The sequence below is a fragment of the Cetorhinus maximus genome, chromosome 12, assembly GCF_964194155.1.
Source record: "Cetorhinus maximus chromosome 12, sCetMax3.hap1.1, whole genome shotgun sequence".
In the NCBI taxonomy this organism is placed as follows: domain Eukaryota; kingdom Metazoa; phylum Chordata; class Chondrichthyes; order Lamniformes; family Cetorhinidae; genus Cetorhinus; species Cetorhinus maximus.
The window spans coordinates 95,635,039-95,654,208 of record NC_135890.1 but is presented as its reverse complement, the minus strand read 5'-3'; the positions used below and the strand labels follow the sequence as shown (position 1 = coordinate 95,654,208).

The 19,170-nt window shown below is 40.4% G+C and overlaps 1 protein-coding gene across 2 annotated transcripts; it reads left to right on the top strand.

Moving 5' to 3' along the window:
* The first annotated feature begins 4,604 nt into the window (after positions 1-4,604).
* Positions 4,605-17,141, top strand: LOC144687709 (N-acetyllactosaminide beta-1,3-N-acetylglucosaminyltransferase 4-like). 2 transcript variants are annotated; one of them, XM_078554140.1, is made up of 3 exons: positions 4,746-5,013; positions 6,663-7,008; positions 12,666-17,141. In XM_078554140.1, the coding sequence occupies exon 3, from the start codon at positions 12,694-12,696 to the stop codon at positions 13,762-13,764; it is 1,071 nt and encodes a 356-aa protein (XP_078410266.1). In that variant the 5' UTR covers positions 4,746-5,013; positions 6,663-7,008; positions 12,666-12,693; the 3' UTR covers positions 13,765-17,141. The 2 variants fall into 2 exon arrangements, 1 of the variants encoding a protein (XP_078410266.1); XR_013578196.1 differs by lacking the exons at positions 4,746-5,013; positions 12,666-17,141 and adding an exon at positions 4,605-4,724 and having other exon boundaries at positions 6,663-7,193.
* Positions 17,142-19,170: the final 2,029 nt, after the last annotated feature.

Here is a 19,170-nt window from a genome sequence, read left to right as displayed (position 1 = left end):
ATTATGGACTTTGGGCCCCCTGGAATAACTGGGGCATTATTTCTTTGCAGGCATCTCTTAATCTCATTGGTTATGTGGGATCCTAATGTACCCCATACAAATAAGCTGCATTGTTTACATAGGCCATGGGGACCCTATTCCACAGGTTATCGGTTCACAATTTCACTTCATCCTCATCCGCTCAACATTGTCATGAACATACACAAAAACTCCTGCAGGGAGCTTGATGTTTGGCATGGTTTTACATTTTAAAATTAGAACACCTTCGGTCTGTCCGCAAGCATCACCCAGACCTCCCTGTCGCTTGCCATTTTAACACTCCACCCTGCTCTCTTGCCCACATGTCTGTCCTTGGCTTGCTGCATTGTTCCAGTGAAGCCCAACACAAACTGGAGGAACAACACCTCATCTTCCGACTAGGCACTTTACAGCCTTCCGGACTGAATATTGAGTTCAACAATTTTAGATCTTAAACTCCCTCCTCCATCCCCCCCCTTTCTGTTTCTTCCCCCTCCTTTTTTTTTCCAATAATTTATATAGATTTTTCTTTTCCCACCTATTTCCATTATTTTTAATGTATTCCACTGATCATTTATCCATACCTTTTATGCCCTTTTAGTCTTATTTCACCCCACTCCCTCTGTACCTTGCTTGTCCTGCTATCCATTCTTAATTAGCACATTCTTTTAGATAATATCACCACCTTCAACATCTCTTTGTTCTTTTGTCTGTGACATCTTTTGGTTATCTCCTCCTATCAATGCTTGCTTGTCCCAACAACCACCCCCACCTTCTCTCTCTCCACCGCCTCCCCCCCCCCCCACCTCCTCCACCCCACCTTAAACCAGCTTATAATTCACCCCTCTCCTATTTTTACTTAGTTCTGTTGAAGGGTCATGAGGACTCGAAACGTCAACTGTACTCTTCTCCGCCGATGCTGCCGGACCTGCTGAGTTTTTCCAGGTATTTTTTATTTTTTGTTTTAAAATTACCATTGGTTTTAATTTTGTTCCATTGGCCATGAAGGCTAGTGGTTTTCACGAGAACTGTTTTTGAACCTTTCCACTCCACAGTTTGGTAATATTGAAATTCATGGGCAGTTCATTCTTGTTGCCGGTGTGATGTAATGAGTACTCATGCACAAAAGAACCAGGTACAGGAGTAGATCATTTGGTCCTTTGAGCCTGCTCCGCCATTCGATAAGATCATGGCTGATCAGATTGTGGCCTCAGCTTCACCTACCTGTTTGCCCCCCCATAACCCTTGACTCCCTTGTCGATCAAAAATCTAAATAACTGAGCCTTGAATATACTCAACGGCCCAGCCTCCACTGCTCTCTGGGGAAGAGCATTCCACAGACTCAGGACCCTCTTGAGAAAAAAAATTCTCCTCATCTCTGTCTTAAATGGGAAGTCCCTAATTTTTAAACTGTAACCCCGAGTTCTAGACTCCCCCACAAGGGGAAACACCCTTATGTTTCTGTTGCTGTCGGATGATGGATCGTTAGAAAGTGGTAATTTTGACATTGTGGTTTTTGGTAGTCTCTGAGCGATATTGGTCTTCTGCTATAAAAACAAAAAGCTAAAAGCTACTGCGGATGCTGGAAATCCAAAACAAAAACAGAATTACCTGGAAAAACTCAGCAGGTCTGGCAGCATGGGTGGAGAAGAAAACAGTTGACGTTTCGAGTCCTCACGACCCTTCGGCAGAACTGAAGTATAGTTAGGAGAGAGGTGAAATATAAGCTGGTCTAAGGTGGGGGGCGGGGGAGAGAGAAGTTGAGGGTGGGGTGGTTGTAGGGATAAGCAAGCAGTGATAGGAGCAGATAATCAAAAGATGTCACAAACAAAAGGATCAAAGAGGTGTTGAAGATGGTGATATTATCTAAGAAAAGTGCTAATTAAGAATGGATGGCAGGACACACAAGGTACAGCTCTAGTGGGGGTGGGGTGGAAAGACTAACAAGTTATTAGTTGTAGATTTAAAAATAATGGAAAAAGGTGGGAAAAGAAGAATCTATGTAAATTATTGAAAAAAAAGGGGGAGGGGGAAGAAACGAGGTGGGGATGGGGGGAGGGGGAGTTTAATATCTAAAGTTGTTGAATTCAATATTCAGCCCGGAAGGCTGTAAAGTGCCTAGTCGGAAGATGAGGTGCTGTTCCTCCAGTTTGCGTTGGGCTTCACTGGAACAATGCAGCAAGCCAAGGACAGACATGTGGGCAAGAGAGCAGGGTGGAGTGTTAAAATGGCAAGCGACAGGGAGGTTTGGGTCTTTCTTGCGGACAGCCCACTAGAGCTGTACCTTGAGTGTCCTGCCATCCATTCTTAATTAGCACTTTTCTTAGATAATATCACCACCTTCAACACCTCTTTGATCCTTTTGTTTGTGACATCTTTTGATTATCTGCTCCTATCACTGCTTGCTTATCCCTACAACCACCCCACCCTCAACTTCTCTCTCCCCCCACCCTCCACCTTAGACCAGCTTATATTTCACCTCTCTCCTAACTATACTTCAGTTCTGCCGAAGGGTCGTGAGGACTCGAAACGTCAACTGTTTTCTTCTCCACCGATGCTGCCAGACCTGCTGAGTTTTTCCAGGTAATTCTGTTTTTGTTTTGGTCTTCTGCTGCAACACTAGACATTTTTGTTCCACAAAAAGGCTACACCACCTGGCTATTACTCTGAAATCTTTGCTGGACCCCGGGTTTGATTTGGCTCACATAAGTACATATATATGTATTGCATTTCTGGTGATGATGTGACCATTCTGACAATTTTTGAGAACCCATTCCAATACATACTTCTCAAGATCAGGCCAGTGACTGGTTCCATGTTCTCATGAGTCATTTAGTCCTAGACATCTTCTTCAGGGCAGATTCTTCCCGACTTCCATTCTCACACCAGTTTTTCAGTAACACTGAGTTCCCTGAGCGCAGCACAGCTTTTTTTGACAGGTTAGTAAACATTACGACTTTTAGCTTGAAATCAACTTCAAACTTCATTCATTCTGTTGGAAGACTCATTTCTCTTCGTCATTTGCCATGCAGGGTCTACTCTATGTGGATGTGTCTTAAAATCCTGCTTACCTCCGCGACACAATCTGTATTACCTATTCGATCCCTAGAGTCCAGTTAAAAGTAAGTAAAACATGCATTTGTGGGGTCAAAAATTGAGACTGACTATTAATGTGAGTATAGAATGTCATGGCTGGAAAGGGGTTGGGGGGTGCGTGTGGGTGACTTACATGCCAAGCATATGCAAAAACACGATTTTTGGGACTGGTAAAATGGAATTATCTAATATGCTAGGTCAACTTATATGACATGATCTACGGTACATATAAGATGTATTTCCACCGAATAAGAATGTTTTATTTTTATAAATATTATGATATATATTGCACAGGGGGAGAAATGCATTCACAAAGCAGCACTATGTAGAGTTACATCAATTCTCCAGAGGTAAGTAACTCCATGGGCTGCTACCTGAGCAGTCTGCACATTTTCCTCATTGCTATCATTGAAGAATGCCTCATCAGCTGTGCAGGTAACAGCACATGATGCTGTCTGCCTCCAGGGAATCAATGCATTCTGTGTAGCTCTTTTTAAAGCAGTGCTACACAAACAAATTTCTCCCCCATAGACTCTACAGCACAGAAACAGGCCGTTCAGCCCAACTGGTCTATGCTAGCATTTATGCTCCACACAATCTCCCTCCCTTCCTTCTTAACCTAATCCCATCAGCATACCCTTCTTTTCCTTTCTGCCCCAGGTACTTACTTGCTTCTTCTTAATGCATCTATGTTCTTTGCCTCAACTACTCTTTGTGATAGAGAGTTCACATTCGATCCCTCTTATTTCCCTAATGAATTTATCGTATATTTATTAACCCACAAATGGAAACATCTTCTCAACATCTACTCTATCAAACTTCATCATAATTTTAAAGACTTCTATTAGGTCAGCCCTCAACATTTTCTATTCTGGAGAATAGAGTCCCCACCTGTTCAGTCTTTCCTGACTGGTATAAATTCTCAGTCTGGAACCCATTTTGTAAATCATTTTTGCAACTTCACCAATACCTCTATATACATTTGTAGTATGGAGACCAGAACTGTGAATGTCTAAGCATGATTTCTCTCCTTTTCAATTCCAGCCCTCTATAGAAATGAACCCCAGTGCTTTGTTTGCTTCTGTATGGCCTTGTTAATCCGTGTTGCAACTTCTCACAAATTGTTCCTAGATCTCACTGCCTCTCTTATTTTCCAAGGAGTATGAGGCCTCCTTATTATGTTCAGAAAATTATTTTTGGAAATTAAGTATCAACAAACGGAACAAATGCAAAAAAATGCTAATATTCAACAAGTACATTGAAATCAAAATATTGTTGCTGCTGGAAAATGCAAAACCGGTTGATGTATTAATCTCTCAGTTATTTTTGTGGATTAACAACCAGATTAAAATGTTTCATTCCCTGGTGTTTGTTTCTCCCCATTAATTCACCAGTACATTTTCAGCGTACACATCTTTATTTCAGATCTCCATAGTTACACACCCTCAAAATCTCTGAGGAATGGCCACTTATCTTTACGATGCGCTGATGTTAAAGCTCCTCTTACAAGCAGTAAACGAGTAAACAGCATTGGAACCTACCAGTACCATTTACAATTACCAGGTTCCAGCAGGAGGCCTGAAAACCTAACCAAGTTAACCATTAACCAGGTAAGGCCGAAGTGCATCTTTTGACTCATTTTGCTAACTGCTAAAATAAACACCTCACTGTAAATATAAAAACAAAAATATAGAGATAAATGTAGGTGTGGGTGGTTTTTGGGATGACTGGATGCCTAAGTGCAGCCTTTGTTCTGTTTTTCACTGGCTGTTGGATCGATTAAAATGCTATAATAATTTTTCAGTCCAAAACTTACACTTATTACTTTTAATTATTGTAATCATGCATTGATATAACATTGGAAGAATACTGTATTGGGATATATTATTAACCTTTAAGGTAAGAGATCTATATTAACTTTTGAAAATAAATTAATTCCACTCACTTGTGTTTAAAGAAAAACATGTTTACTGTATAATCTGTATTTATATGATGAACTGGATTTGATCTAATGCTGAAAAGAGGATATAGCAGTTATGATGTATAAATGTATAAGCAAGTGTAATATTCAGTAGAGTTGTGCTAACACTAGCAGTGTAGCAATATTTTCCTCACAATGTGGAGGAAAGGGAGGTATTTTGTCACCCTGGGGGATATTTAGTTTCAGTGTAAAATGAGGATTGTCATCCCACAAGAAGGAAAAGCATCACCAAAGATATAACACCGGGCTTATTTCATACATGTCTGCAGAATGTAAATGCCTTTTGAACCTGGTTTCCTATCTAAGTTCCCAATAGAAAAGCACCTCTGTGACCTACCCTATACTTTTGTGCCCAAGGTGATTAATTTATGTCTCTGTGGGACTTACAGTATGTGTGCGCATGCTTGGGAGGGGAAAATAGGAGTTGCTTTATAGCTGAGTAATACCTATTCTGCAGAGCTACATTCAGTTCAAACTGACAGCATTGAAGTCAGAAAGGAGAGTTGCTATTTAACGATCACAGTATCAGAGGATTGGAGCAGAATCACAGGTATGATGGGTTTATAAAGGATATGGCAGCTTTCTCAAGGCATAGTAGTGTAATGGTTACTGTCATGAAACAGCAACTGGAGGAATTAATCTCATTTATGGGATGTGGATTTTAACCATGCATTGATGCCTTCCTTCTCAACACCAACAAGTGCCGCATTCTACATTTTGGGAGGAATAGTTCATTTGATGTTGCAGTAAGGTTGTTGGGCATGTTGGTGAGGAGGGGACCATTACAGGCCAATTAGTGAGATACTCTGGAAAACAGGGAAGTCTTATTGGGAGCTCATTTAAGAAACCTATATAAAATATATGCCTTGGCTTGTATTGCTAAGGACCAATGCAGGTAAATGGAGGATCACACAGTTAAAATAACAACTTAAAGCACATGTCCCACTCTTCACAGATTTGATATCCAGCGGGATAATGTTCCAAAGGATTAGACAGTCTTGGTGATGGATTGGATGTGGACTTTGAAATGAAGCTCAAGATTAAGTACTCCGCTGAAACTGTGCATTGTCTAATCCTTTGGAACTCCCAGCTTCAGTTTGAGAAAGCAACCAATGTTTAGCTGAAGTTCTGGCTCATTCACCACTAGCTATTTGACAGGCAGTCAGACAACCTATCAACAATCATTTTGGACTTAAAGCTACCTTTCCCCAGCAGAACAAAGATCTGTAAAGATGACCCTTATCTTATGCATACCCTGCATTTTCCTCTCTCCTGCCCTTTGAAGAGCTTCCAACATTAGGGTCAATATGGGTTGAGAGATCAGTCACATTATATAAGTGAAGCAGACCTCACAAAATCAGACAGGAGCAGCACTAATGGTTGAGTGAGTTCTGACAATGGCCTGCCCAACAAACCCCAGATCAGAAAACTGCTTGATAAACTAGAGAATTCTGAAAGTTTTCACATACAGTTTTTATGCTGCATCACTCAAATATCTATTTCTAGGTTACAAAGACTTCTCATCCTACTTCCAGTTATTAAGATACTTTTCCTTCTCTCTCCGTAGGAAACAGATTACTTCCGCTCATTTCTACAAGAGGCCTTTTACTGCCCCTTTGAGATCAGGTGCATATACTGTGGGATACCGTGGCCAATTGGGGACCTCCTTGCAAAGACTTCATTATTATTTTCCCACTGCCCTACTTCTGTAGATTCCAGGAGATCTTCAAAAATCTCAACAATGAGTTTTATTATAAGTGATTTTGAATCAGGACCACGCTTTTGAACTTAATCAAATCTGCAAACAAGAGAGAAAATGCCCCCAGAAGTCAGTCTCCAACGCGCACACTGCTGTTCAATATTTCCTTGCTGAACAATTAAGTGTGCCCAGGAATGAATATTATGATGTTGTGGTAAGCACAGTGAGTAACAGTGAGCATTTTCATACTTACACCATATCCTGATTTTATTCATCTTGGAACAATGAAAGGCTGAGTGAGCATCAACAGAATTCAAACTCAGGAACTTCTGAGCTGGAGTCAAGTATTCATCCAGCTCAATAATTCAAGAACATTTGTGCACTTACTTAAATATGATGAAAGGGAGAAGAAAATACTTTTTTAAAGTAGGAAAACAGTAAGGAAAACACGACTACAGCTTTAAATTTTTCGTGTAGGGAATAGACGCAATCATGTATGTTCACTGTGCCATCAAAGTTACAAACCTTATGCACAAAAGGAGGGCTATCCGGCCAATCAGCTATTTGGCAATTGTGTCTGCGCTGTCTGTAAAACAGCTATACATCCTAATAGCATTTACCAGCTCTTGGTCCGCAGTCCTGTAGGTATTGTTTTAAACGCAATGAGGATTTCTGCCTCTAACACCCTTTCAAGTTCAAGATCCCCACCACCTTCTTTGTGAAAAAAATTCCTCTCAACTCTCCTCTAATCCTTCTACTAATTACTTTAAATCCATAATCTCTCTTTATTGATCTCTCTGCAAAGGGAAATAGGTCCTTCCTAGCCACTTTATTTAAGCCCCTCATACTTTCCTGCAGATCAATTAAATCTCCCCTTAGCCTCCTCTGTTCCAAAGAAAACAACCCCAGCCTATCCAATTTTCCCTCATAGCTAAAATTCTCCATTCCTGGCAACATCCTCATAAATCTCCTTTGTAACCTCTCAAGACCAATCACATCCTTCCTGTAATATGGTGACAGAACTGCATGCAGTACTATAGCTGTGGCCTAATTGGTGTTTTATATAGTTTATACATAACGACTCTGCTCTTATATTCTATGTCTTAGTTGATAAAGAAATGCATCCCATATGCCTTCTTATCCACCTCATCTATCCCTCACTCTTCCTTCAGGAATTTGTGCACATGCACATCAAGGTCCTTCTATTCTACTATACTTCTCTCAGTATCCTACCATTTATTGTGTATCCCCTTGCCTTGTTTGCCCTCCCCATTTGCATTACCTCGTACTTTTTTGGATTGAATTCCATTTGCCAATTTCCTGCCCACCTGACCAGCCTATTGATAGTCTGCGGCTCTCTTCCTCACTATCAGCAACAAAGTCAATTTTTGTATCATCTGCAAACTTCTTAATCATGGTCTCTACATTTAAGTCTAAATCTTTGATATATATCACAAAAAGCAAGAGACCCAGGACTGAGCCCTTCAGAACCATCCCCACCTAAATAGCCCCCAACCCCAGCCACAGAAATAACCTTCCATTTACAAAAACACCCATCAACCATTAGCCTTTGTTTCCTGTCTCTGAGCCAATCTTGGATCCAACTTGACATTTTCCTTTGGTTCCCAAAAACCTTTACCTTTTTTATTAGTACACTGCATGGGACATTGTCAAAAGCCTTGTTACAGCAAATGCAGCACCCTCACCAAAACCTCCTTGTTACTTCCTCAAAATGTTCACCTATCTTGAAATGTATTGACAAGTAATGCATGAAAAAGATCTCACATCCTTTTGACACGCATTTGCTAGAGACTAAGGAGTATATATCTTATACATAATGAATTTAGAAGATGAGTTCAACTATGAATATATTGGGGAAAATTTATCTTCAGTACCAATGAGTTCAGAAACATTTAGGTAGATCGTTAAACAAATACCATACACCTTACTGTTTCCTTGGACTACTTAAACATAACTAATCCTTTCAGATTTTTAGTGAACTAACTAATTACTATCAAATTCCTAAAATTCCTGTATTAATTAATTGCAGTATAAGTATTCTTGGTTAATCGGATACAGTACCAGCAACTCTTTACCTGATGTTGTATATTTCAATAGCCTGGACTGTTCAAAGTAAATAAGAAGGCACTTTGTAAAGACTATTCTTAAAACAAGCTCAGCTAATTAGTCCAGTATGGAATTGTAGAATCACATTGCACAGAAAGGGGGCCATTCAGCTCATCATTCCTATCCTGGCTCTCTGAAGCAACCATCCAATTTGCCCCCAATCCCCTATTTTCTCCCGATAATCATGCGCATTTCTCCTTTTCAAGTATTTATAGCATGGACAAAACTAGCAGCAACAATGCTAGTCAGACTTATTCTTCACTGGTAAGCAGAGCCATAAGCAGAGGATAATTTTGTTGAATCAGAACAGATTTATGGCACTTGAATTCGCCCTCCAAATTCTGATTCCTGCTCTCAATGAGTAAGTAAAGCAAAGGTTAAATTAAATAAAAACAGAAAATGCTGGAAAAACTCATCAGGTCTGACAGCACCTGTGGAAAGAGAAACAGAATTAGCGTTTCGAGTCAGCACGGCTCTTCTTCAGAGCTAAAGAGAAGTAGAAATGTGATAGAATTTATACTGATTAAGGGAGGTGGAGCAGGTGAAACTGGATAGCAGGCCAGGGATAGGTGGGGACTAAGGAGAGAGTGACAAACGTGTCATGAGCACAAGACAATGGGAGTGTTAATGTTAGTGGTGAAGACTTAAAAAAGGTGCTGATAGTGGCATAAAGGTAGGAAAGCAGTTTGTGTTAATAGTAGAACAAGGTCAGCACTCTGTGAAAAAACAACATAGAACAAGTGACACCTGGCCCTTTTGTTATGGGGTGGGGTGGGATGGGGGGAGGGAGCAGTGGTAGGGGAAAAGGATAAAGAAAAGCAATAAAACAATGATTGAATGAATGAAAATGAAAATAAGAAAATAAAAAATAAAAATATTTTTTTAAAAAGGGGTTGAAAAAGAGGTGAAGATAGAGGAGAAAGTTCCCGGTTTGAAGTTGTTGAACTCAATGTTAAGTCCGGAAGGCTTTAAAGTGGCTAATCGGAAGATGAAGTGCTGATCCTCCAGTTTGTGTTGGGATTCACTGGAACATTGCAAGATGATGTGTTGAAATGGCAAGCGACAGGGAGGTCTGGGTCATGCTTGCGGACTGACCAAAGGAGTTCCACAAAGCAGTCACCCAGTCTGCGTTTACTCTCCCCAATATAGAGGAGACCGCATTGGGAGCAGTGAATGCAGCAGACCAAATTGATGGAGGTGCAAATGAAGTGTTGCTTCACCTGAAAGGAGTGTTTGGGCCCTTGGGCGGTGAGGAGGGAGGAGCTTAAAGTGGCAGGTGTAGCACCTTCTGCAATTGCATGGGAAGGTGCCAAGGGAAGGGGATGAGGTGTTGGGGATGATGGAGGAGTGGACCAGGGTGTCCTGGAGGGAATGGTCCCGATGGAATGCTGACAGGGGGGTTGAGGGGAAGATGTGTTTGGTGGTGGCATCATGCTGGAGTTGGCGGAAATGGCAGAGGATAATCCTTTGAATGAAGTGGCTGATGGGGTGAAAAGTGAAGACAAGGGGGACCCTATCATGGTTCTGGGAGGGAGGGGAAGGTGTGAGAGCAGAGGTGCGGGAGATGGGTCATTTGAGGATCCTGTCAACCACAGTGCAGGGGAAACATCATTTAAGGAAAAAAGAAGACATGTCAGAAGCGTCGTTTTGGAAGATGACATCATTGGAACAGATGCGACAGGGACAAAGGAACTGAGAGAATGGGATGCAGTCCTTACAAGAAGCAGGGTGTGAAGAGTTGTAGTCGAGGTAGCTGTGGGAGTCGGTGGGCTTGTAATGAATATTGGTGGACAGTCTATCACCAGAACTGGCGACAGAGAGGTCAAGGAATGGAAGGGAAGTGTCGGAGAGAGACCATGTGAAGGTGATAGAGGAGTGGAAATTGGAAGTAAAATTGATTAATTTTTCCAGGTCCAGATGAGAGCATGAAGCAGCACCGAAGCGGTCATCAATGTACCGGAGAAAGAGTTGTGGGAGGGGGCATGAGTAGGACTGGAACAAGGAATGTTCCACATATCCCATAAAGAGACAGGCATAACTGGGGCCCATGTGGGCACCCATAGCCACACCTTTTATTTGGAGAAAGTGAGACAAGTTAAAGGAGAAATTGTTCAGTGAGAGAACAAGTTCAGCCAGACGGAGAAGAGTGGTGGTGGATGGGGATTGTACAGGCCTCTGCTCAAGGAAGAAGCAGAGAACCCTTAGACCATCCTGGTGGGGGATGGAGGTGTAGAGGGATTGGATGTCCATGATATAGAGGAGGTGGGTAGGGCCAGGAAACTGGAAATTGTTGATATGACATAGGGCATAAGAGGAATCACAGATGTAGGTGGGAAGAGACTGGACAAGGAGGGAGAGAGAATGGAGTCAAGATTAGAAAGAATTGAGTTCCATGGGGCAGGAACAGGCTGACATGATGGGTCTACCAGGACATCTCTGTTTGTGGATTTTGGGAAGGAGGTAGAAGTGGGCTTTGCGGGAGTGGGAGATTATGAGGCTGGAAGCTGTGGAGGGAAAATCTCCAGAGGAGATGAGGTCAATGGCAGTCCTGGAAACAATGGCTTGATGTTCAGTGGCGGGGTCATTGTCTAGGGGGAGGTAGGAGGAAGTGTCTGTGAGTTGACGCTCAGCCTCTGCGAGGTAGAGGTCAGTAAGCCAGACAACAACAGCACAGCCCTTGTCAGCAGGTTTGATGACAATGTCAGTGTTGGACCTAAGAGAACGGAGTGCAACAAGTTCAGAAGGAGACAGGTTAGAGTGAGTGAGAGGAGCAGAAAAATTGAGACGGCCGATGTCACGCTGACAGTTCTCAATGAAAAGATCAAGAGCAGGTAAGAGGCCAGAGGGAGGGGTCCAGGTGGAGGCTAAATTAATCTCTGCATCACATTACAACATAAAAAAATTGAAGTCATAACTTTATTTTCATTTTGCGAGGTGATTAAATGTTTCTCTGTTTCCCAATGTTTTCTGAACCTCTTTACTCCCGCCTTCCTGAATCAAGCGGCTAAGTGGGCAGGGAGATGGGCAGGCAGTGTCTCCACCAATGTTGCTCTGAGTTAAGTCAGCAGGAATAGTGGTTAGTCAGTGTCATGTCGCCTCTGCAAGTCTTTCCCTGACCTGACGCTACATCTCTAATTGCATTATCATTGATTTTTTTTAGATGATTTACCACAGAAGTAGTATTTCCATTCAAAAGCATTCATTCATTTCCAGGTTTAAAATATTTGTAAAACAACTTCAGTATTCTGTATTACCTCAGAATCTTGATATGAACAACTTCACTTGGATGCTGGCACAGTGTCCAATGTATTCTGAGAAGTACAGGACCTGTAATCAATTTAAGAACTCCAGCATCTCTATCAATTAACTTACTCTCCAGTGCTTAAAGGGAGTCGCTATAAGTCTCTTTGCCAAAACAGTCTGCATGCACTGCCATAATAATTATTTAGAGTTTTAAAACTGCTGTGACATCATTTTTATATCATAAAATATCAAGAAACTTGCAGATGTTTGACACATTACAATGATACACATACATAAATTAGGCAGGATCATCAGCGGGAGTGCACTTTAGATTTTTTTGTGACTTTAAACTGACTTCATTCAATGTATAACTTGTTTAATAGGAAAAATTTAAAGCACTAAGGGTGGCTGGCTAGCAGATGTAGAAAGTTTCAAGATTGATGATATATTTTAAAATTACTGTATCCTCATAAGTATCTTGTGTCCTTTTGCAACTTACAGAGTTGGTACTGTGTTATCTCTCTTCATAATGTTTTCAAAGAGGAAAAGAAAAACACTGTGGCTTGCTTTGATAGCATCAGTTTGTGTGCTAGTTTTCAAATGGCAAACTGGAAAAACAGCAACTGAGAAGGATGATGAAAGAAAACATCCTCCTTCCGTCCCCCAAGTAAGCAAAAATGTAACTGGAGCAACTCAGTGTTTACCAAATAGAGGATACATGAGCCAGTCTTCAAACCTACCCAAGATGTACCAGAAATTTTTGGCATATAAACACTGCAGGACTTTCAAAGCTTTGCTGAAACCAAAGGAATGCACTGAAGAATTGTTTTTATTATTAGCTATCAAGTCTATAGCTCCCAACATAGACAGACGAGTCACAATTCGAAGCACGTGGGGGAAAGAAGGAGCTGTTGATGGAGTTGAAATCAAACTAGTGTTTCTCTTGGGAATTACAGAGAAGTTCCAAGGTCAGCCCCTGCATCAGTCATTGGCAGCTGAATACAGACTGTATGGTGACATTCTTCAATGGGACTTCCAGGATAGTTTTTTCAATTTGACGTTGAAAGAGATTAACTTCCTCAGGTGGTTTGCTACAGATTGTTACTCAGCAAAATTTGTTTTAAAGGGAGATGATGATGTGTTTGTGAACATAGTTAATGTAATTGAATATCTCAAAGACTTTCACCCAGATGATAACCTCTTTACTGGGCATATCATTTACAATGCTAGTCCAAAAAGGAATAAGAGAATTAAGTACTTTATCCCTAACATCATGTATGAAAATAAACCATATCCTCCATATGCTGGAGGTGGTGGTTATGTAATGTCCAGGAGAACTGTATTGCAGCTGCATCAGACTGCAGTAGATGTGGACCTCTTCCCAATAGATGACGTGTTTGTTGGGATGTGCCTGTTACGACTGGAGATAACTCCAATTTCACACAACGGCTTCAGGACACTTGGTGTACCTGATGCATTCAAGTTTGATCCATGCTTATATAAAGATCTCATAGTGGTGCACAAGCTGAACCCAGTGCAGATGTGGATTATGTGGAGCCTTGTGAAGGACACAAATTTCAGATGTGCTAAGAAAGGATGAGAAGAGCAGCAACAGAAAACTGAATTTACATTAGATATAATCTCTGAAAACGGTGCTGAGCTGGCTGGGTGCTGAGAAAGTGAGGGCCAATAAAATGCTTCTATAAAATTTGTTGCATAAAGTGCAGATAGCAACATGTATGGAGCAACCTACAGCCGAGGATGAGAGGAAAAAATGCATTGGTAAATATTTCATATCCTGTGCACTTTGTGGTAATAGAATTGCTCTAACTCAGTCTGTCATTCTAAAGTTAATACTGAACTATCTACTGTACATCTGGTAGCTGTGTCTCCAGTCAAACATTATTTGAAATTCTGCTGGAAAATGAGGGGGATGCCTTAAAAGTGAATAGCACAAGAATAAAAAAGAACTACAAGTTGTCAATGTTCAAATGCATTTGCCATTTTCTTGAAGGTAATTGTGTCATACATGGATTATTTTTTACTTATGTATTCCCCGGGTGAAGGGGACATTAGAGCACCAACAGAAACTGGCTTGGTAGGCTTCTACTCTTTTCTCTCTGAAGCTTTCTCCTTAATTTTATTCCTGTCAATTTTCCACTGAAGGTATTGAGTGTATACTTCCAAAGCAGTGACTATTCTTGACAATGAGTCCTGGCAGACTGGTGTGTATAACAACCACATTTTCAGTGGGAGTTTTTTCTGTCCATTTCAACTCATTAACCCAGATATTCACCCTATCTCCCCACCCCGGCCCACCTTCCCACTTTCATCCTAATGCCTAGTTTCTCTATTACCTCTGTACTCTGTCCCAACCTACCCACCATCTTGCTGTTTATGCTCGGCTTTACCACAAAAATTAAGAAAGTACAGAATCTGGCATCAAAATTATAGAGGAGAGAGACAGAAGGTAGACCAGACATATAAAAGAGAGAAGACGAATGAGGAAGAGTTGGAGAAAGAAAGAAGACAGTGAGAAAAAGTGTATGAGGCACATAGCAAGAAAGAAGGAAACAGTGGAGAAAAAAACAAGAATACAGGGAGCTAGATATGCTGGAGAGAAGCAAAGGTGTGTTTATATAATAGAACAACAACACAATAAGATTGCTCATGAACAATATCAGATTTCCTTGCAATGTGTTTCTATTTGTAAAGTAAGGGTAGTACTGTAAACCCAACCATATATTTAACTGACAATGTTATTTAACAAAGCAATATTTAAAAGCTCTATACTGTATAGAAGGTTATTGATGTGCCTGTCTTAAGTAACAGACAAAAGAGATCTTTTCATTGGAAATTCGGTAATTCACCCAAAGATTGCATTAGCTGTCCTGGCATTAATGGTTGCTATAGGTAACAGAATTGATTATTAGCTCTGTTTACTTAAATTTGTCACCAGGCACCTGATGTCATATTAGGCATTAGCCATTTATTCTTTTTGTGGAAAAGCTTTTCAAATCATACTAACTGCATAGATTTCACAAATAGTTTAATTTATTGAGTGTTACATGGTATAACACTCCTGCCACACCATGAGAAATTGGCTAGTACTACTAAATAACTTTAGTTATACCATTGTGGAGACAAACAAAATTCTCATCATTTCCACCTTCTTCCAAAACTGTGTTGATGGCAAATGTTATAGAGAGAGCTTTTGTGCTTCCTTCACTTGTTCCATTGGCTAAAACAGGAGCCACTTGTCTTTAGGGCTGATCCAGAGTAGCATGATTCTAGAGACCCCACTTCTACTTGTCAAGTACATAACAGTATATTCATCACCATAATTCATCTTGCTTCAAGCTAAATTCCTTTCCTCAATCTATTGAGCTCTTTAGCTAAAAGATGTTAGAATTTTAAGAGGTGAGCGAAGTTATCTATTAAACAATTCATGTTGGTGGCAGCAGTCTTGGCAGTATTTTAACAATGCATTTCTATTTTGTGTGTTTCCAGTTTATTATGCTGATTTGTAGTTTAGATAAATAAAAATGAAAAGTATCCGACTTGTAATTTTCTTCTGCAATGAAATTCGAATAGACAATCCCTTTCTCTTTATTTTGGCTTCAGTTGCTGAGTGTGATCTAATTCTCTAGATGGCAGTGTAGCCTGTTTCAATGCAGTGTCTGAGGTTCAAAGTCATAGTACCGGAAGAAAATCAGCTTCCTGCAAAATATTTGAATGCCTGTCTTCTAACAGAGAAACTGGTTGACTGCTGCATGATTTACTTAAGGTTTTTCTCATCTCTCAATGGCTACATTTTACCTTTCTTTGGCTCAATAAATTCACCAAATATAATGTCCCATTCCCATTAAGTTTTCCATTCCTACTGGTGATTATGCTTTGTAGTTTATCACAACTCATTGAGATGCTGGTGGGTTGTGACCACTACTTCATGCTTTGCATCTAGTAACAACCTGCTGTTATATCAGTGACTTTAACATAGAGAAATGTGGCAAAGTGTAATCAGACAAAAAAAATGACATTTCTTTAAAAGTTAACAGAAATGATTGCCTTGTTGGTACCTTTATTTTTTGCAGACTATTAATAATTTTATATGCCTGTTTTCTGTTCATTAACTCCATTGGTACATTTTCCATGAACATTCCTAGCTTAGATTTTCAGAAATCAACAACCATAAGGTTGTTGACAAATTGATACTTTCCATATGTTCTTGGATTGCATCAGTGTAAAAACTCTTTCTATGCAATGTGCAACTATTGCAAGCTACCCACATGTGCTACTTCAATGATTAATTATGACAAGATTCTGGCAATCACCTTTCTGAAACATGAAGCAAAAAGGATTCATAAATAACATCCGTCATAAGAACATAAGAATTAAGTGCACAAGTAGGCGACTTAGCCCTTCAAGCCTGCTCTGTTTATTCAATAAGATCATGGCTGTTGATCTTCTTTCTCAACTCCATCTTCCCACATTATCCCAAATCCCTTCATACTCAAAAATCTATTGACTTTTTCTTGAATATACTCAATGACTGAGTGTCCTTCAGCTCTTTGGCGTAGAGAACTTCAAACATTCACAACCCTTTCAGTCACAACCATCTCAGTCCAAAATGGCCAACCGCTTATTCTGAGACTGTAACCTCATGTTCTAGATTTTATGGTAAGGGGGACCATTTATTCTCAGAATCTAGACTGTCATGCCCCTTAAGAATTTTATGTTTCAATTAGATCAGCTCTCATTCTTCTAAAATCCAGGGAAAATAAGCCTAGACTACTCAATCCCTTAGAACAAACCCCTTATCCAGGGAACCATGCTAGTGGACCTTTGTTGCACTCCCTCTAGAGGTAGCAAGTATGACTTTCCTTAGGCAAGGAGATCAAAACTGCGTAAGACTTCTTTACTTCAAACCCTTTGTAACATACCATTTGTCTTCCTATCAAATCCTGTACCTGCGCTTACAAGGACACCCAGTCCACTCCACAAGCAAACATTTCCCAGCCTCTTACTATTCAAAAAAATATTCTACTTTTGTTTCCTATCAAAGTGGATAACTTCACACTTGCCACATTATATTCCACCTGCAATGTTCTTACCTACTCGCCCAACCTATCTATATCTCTCTATAGCTTCTTTGCATACATCTCCTGCTTACTTTCCTACCTGCCTTTGTATTGTCAGCAAATTTGGATCTGTTACACTCAGTCCCCTCATCTAAGTCATTAATATGTATTGTAAATAACTATCAGGTCTTGTCCCCTTCAAACAAAGAGACTTCTTATAGTTCATTGCAAATGTGAACTATAAAGATAGTCACATGCATTTGCGATAAGATATATAAAGAATATTTCTGTATTGTGAAAAAAAACATGGTCAAAAATGCTACATTTGTTAATTTTAGGGAGGGGTTAGAAGTGGTAGATTGGGAGACAGCATAAATGCAGATAATCAGCCTGTATTTGGCACTTATTATTCGTAGCACTGTAACAGAGGAGTTAAAATGTCCCGATTACCTAGTACTCATGTGATAAACACTGACTGATGACATCTCATTGCTAAAATTCTTATCCTTGTTTTCAAATTCCTCAATGACCTCATCCCTCTCAGTAACTTCCTTTAGCCCCACAACCATCTGAGATATCTGCATTCCTCCAGGTCTTACCTCTTTTGCATCCCTGATTTTAATCTTACCACCATTGGCAGCTATGCCTCAGGTGCTTAGACTTTGAGCTCCGGAATACACTCCCTAAAATTCTCCACCTTTCTCCTGCTTTAAGACATTCCTTAAAAGCTACTCAACCATCCGAATATCTCTTTAGGCGGCTCAGTGTCAAACTCTGATAACATTCCTGTGAAGCCCCCTGGGATGTCTCGCTGAAAAGCACTTTATAAAGGCAAGTTGCTAATGAAAAAATGTCAATTATTTGCCTGTTGAAGGGCATTGGTGATGCACATGTGCAACATTCAGCAGTAACAGAATCAATTGCAAAGTGATTATTCAACTCCTCATGATGGGATAGTATTCATTTGGAAGTATCACCACTGCAGTGAAAGTGAACGCTACAGTGCAGCCTTCTGCTGTAACAACGACATTTTTGAAGGTGCTCTCTCCAACCAAAATCAGTTGGTGTTATCCTATTACAGATGTTACTAGCATCGACCATTGTTAAAAATCAGGATTTTCACACTCATCATTAAGGCAGTTTCACTAAAATTTACGTATAGTCGTTTGGTAGAACAGAGCTTGAGTATTGCTGAAAAAAGAGACATGTCTAAGCTTTCTGTCTTGCACTCATCAGGACATTAGAAATACCAATAAAAAGGGGAAAATGACAATTTATACTGTATGTGAAGAGAGTGCTGATTGGTTGGTAAGTGACAAATGAGTCAGCGAATGGCTGTCACTTATTTTGTTTAGCTGAACCAGGCACAATGTGTGTACATGTTCTTCTTGTCTGCAAAGAACAGGGCCCTGTGTATTAATATATGCAGCTTCCAGCACACGCAAATGCACCAGGTTGCAAGCCCGACTGACAATCTTTAATTGGTTGTCAGCGTAATTCTTAGCACATTGAGGATTATTTAGCAAATGTTTAGCCAATCGCATCTAACGTTAAACACTGTGTTTTGAGTTTTGCAAGAACAGGTTGGTTGGGTGCGGTCTGTACCTTGCCCGCTGCGAAGAGTGGCTGGAACATGCTGTTTGACACAATGCACCAGTCTTTGGGATGTATGGCCTACGTACCTAGCATCACACTGGCACTGAAATTCATACACATTCATTTGCATGATAGGCAGAACGTTTTGGCTTGACGGCAGCATCCTGTTAGTGGCAAATACTACTCGTGTTGCTACTGCATAGTAGCAGTGTGAAACAGCTAGCTTCACCTGTTGCTCAAATTTTTGAGATACCTTGCCCTTCCAGGGTAATCTGAGGTAGACTAGGCACTTTTCAGGGCCGAAAGTGATGGCCTTAGGACCGTTCATG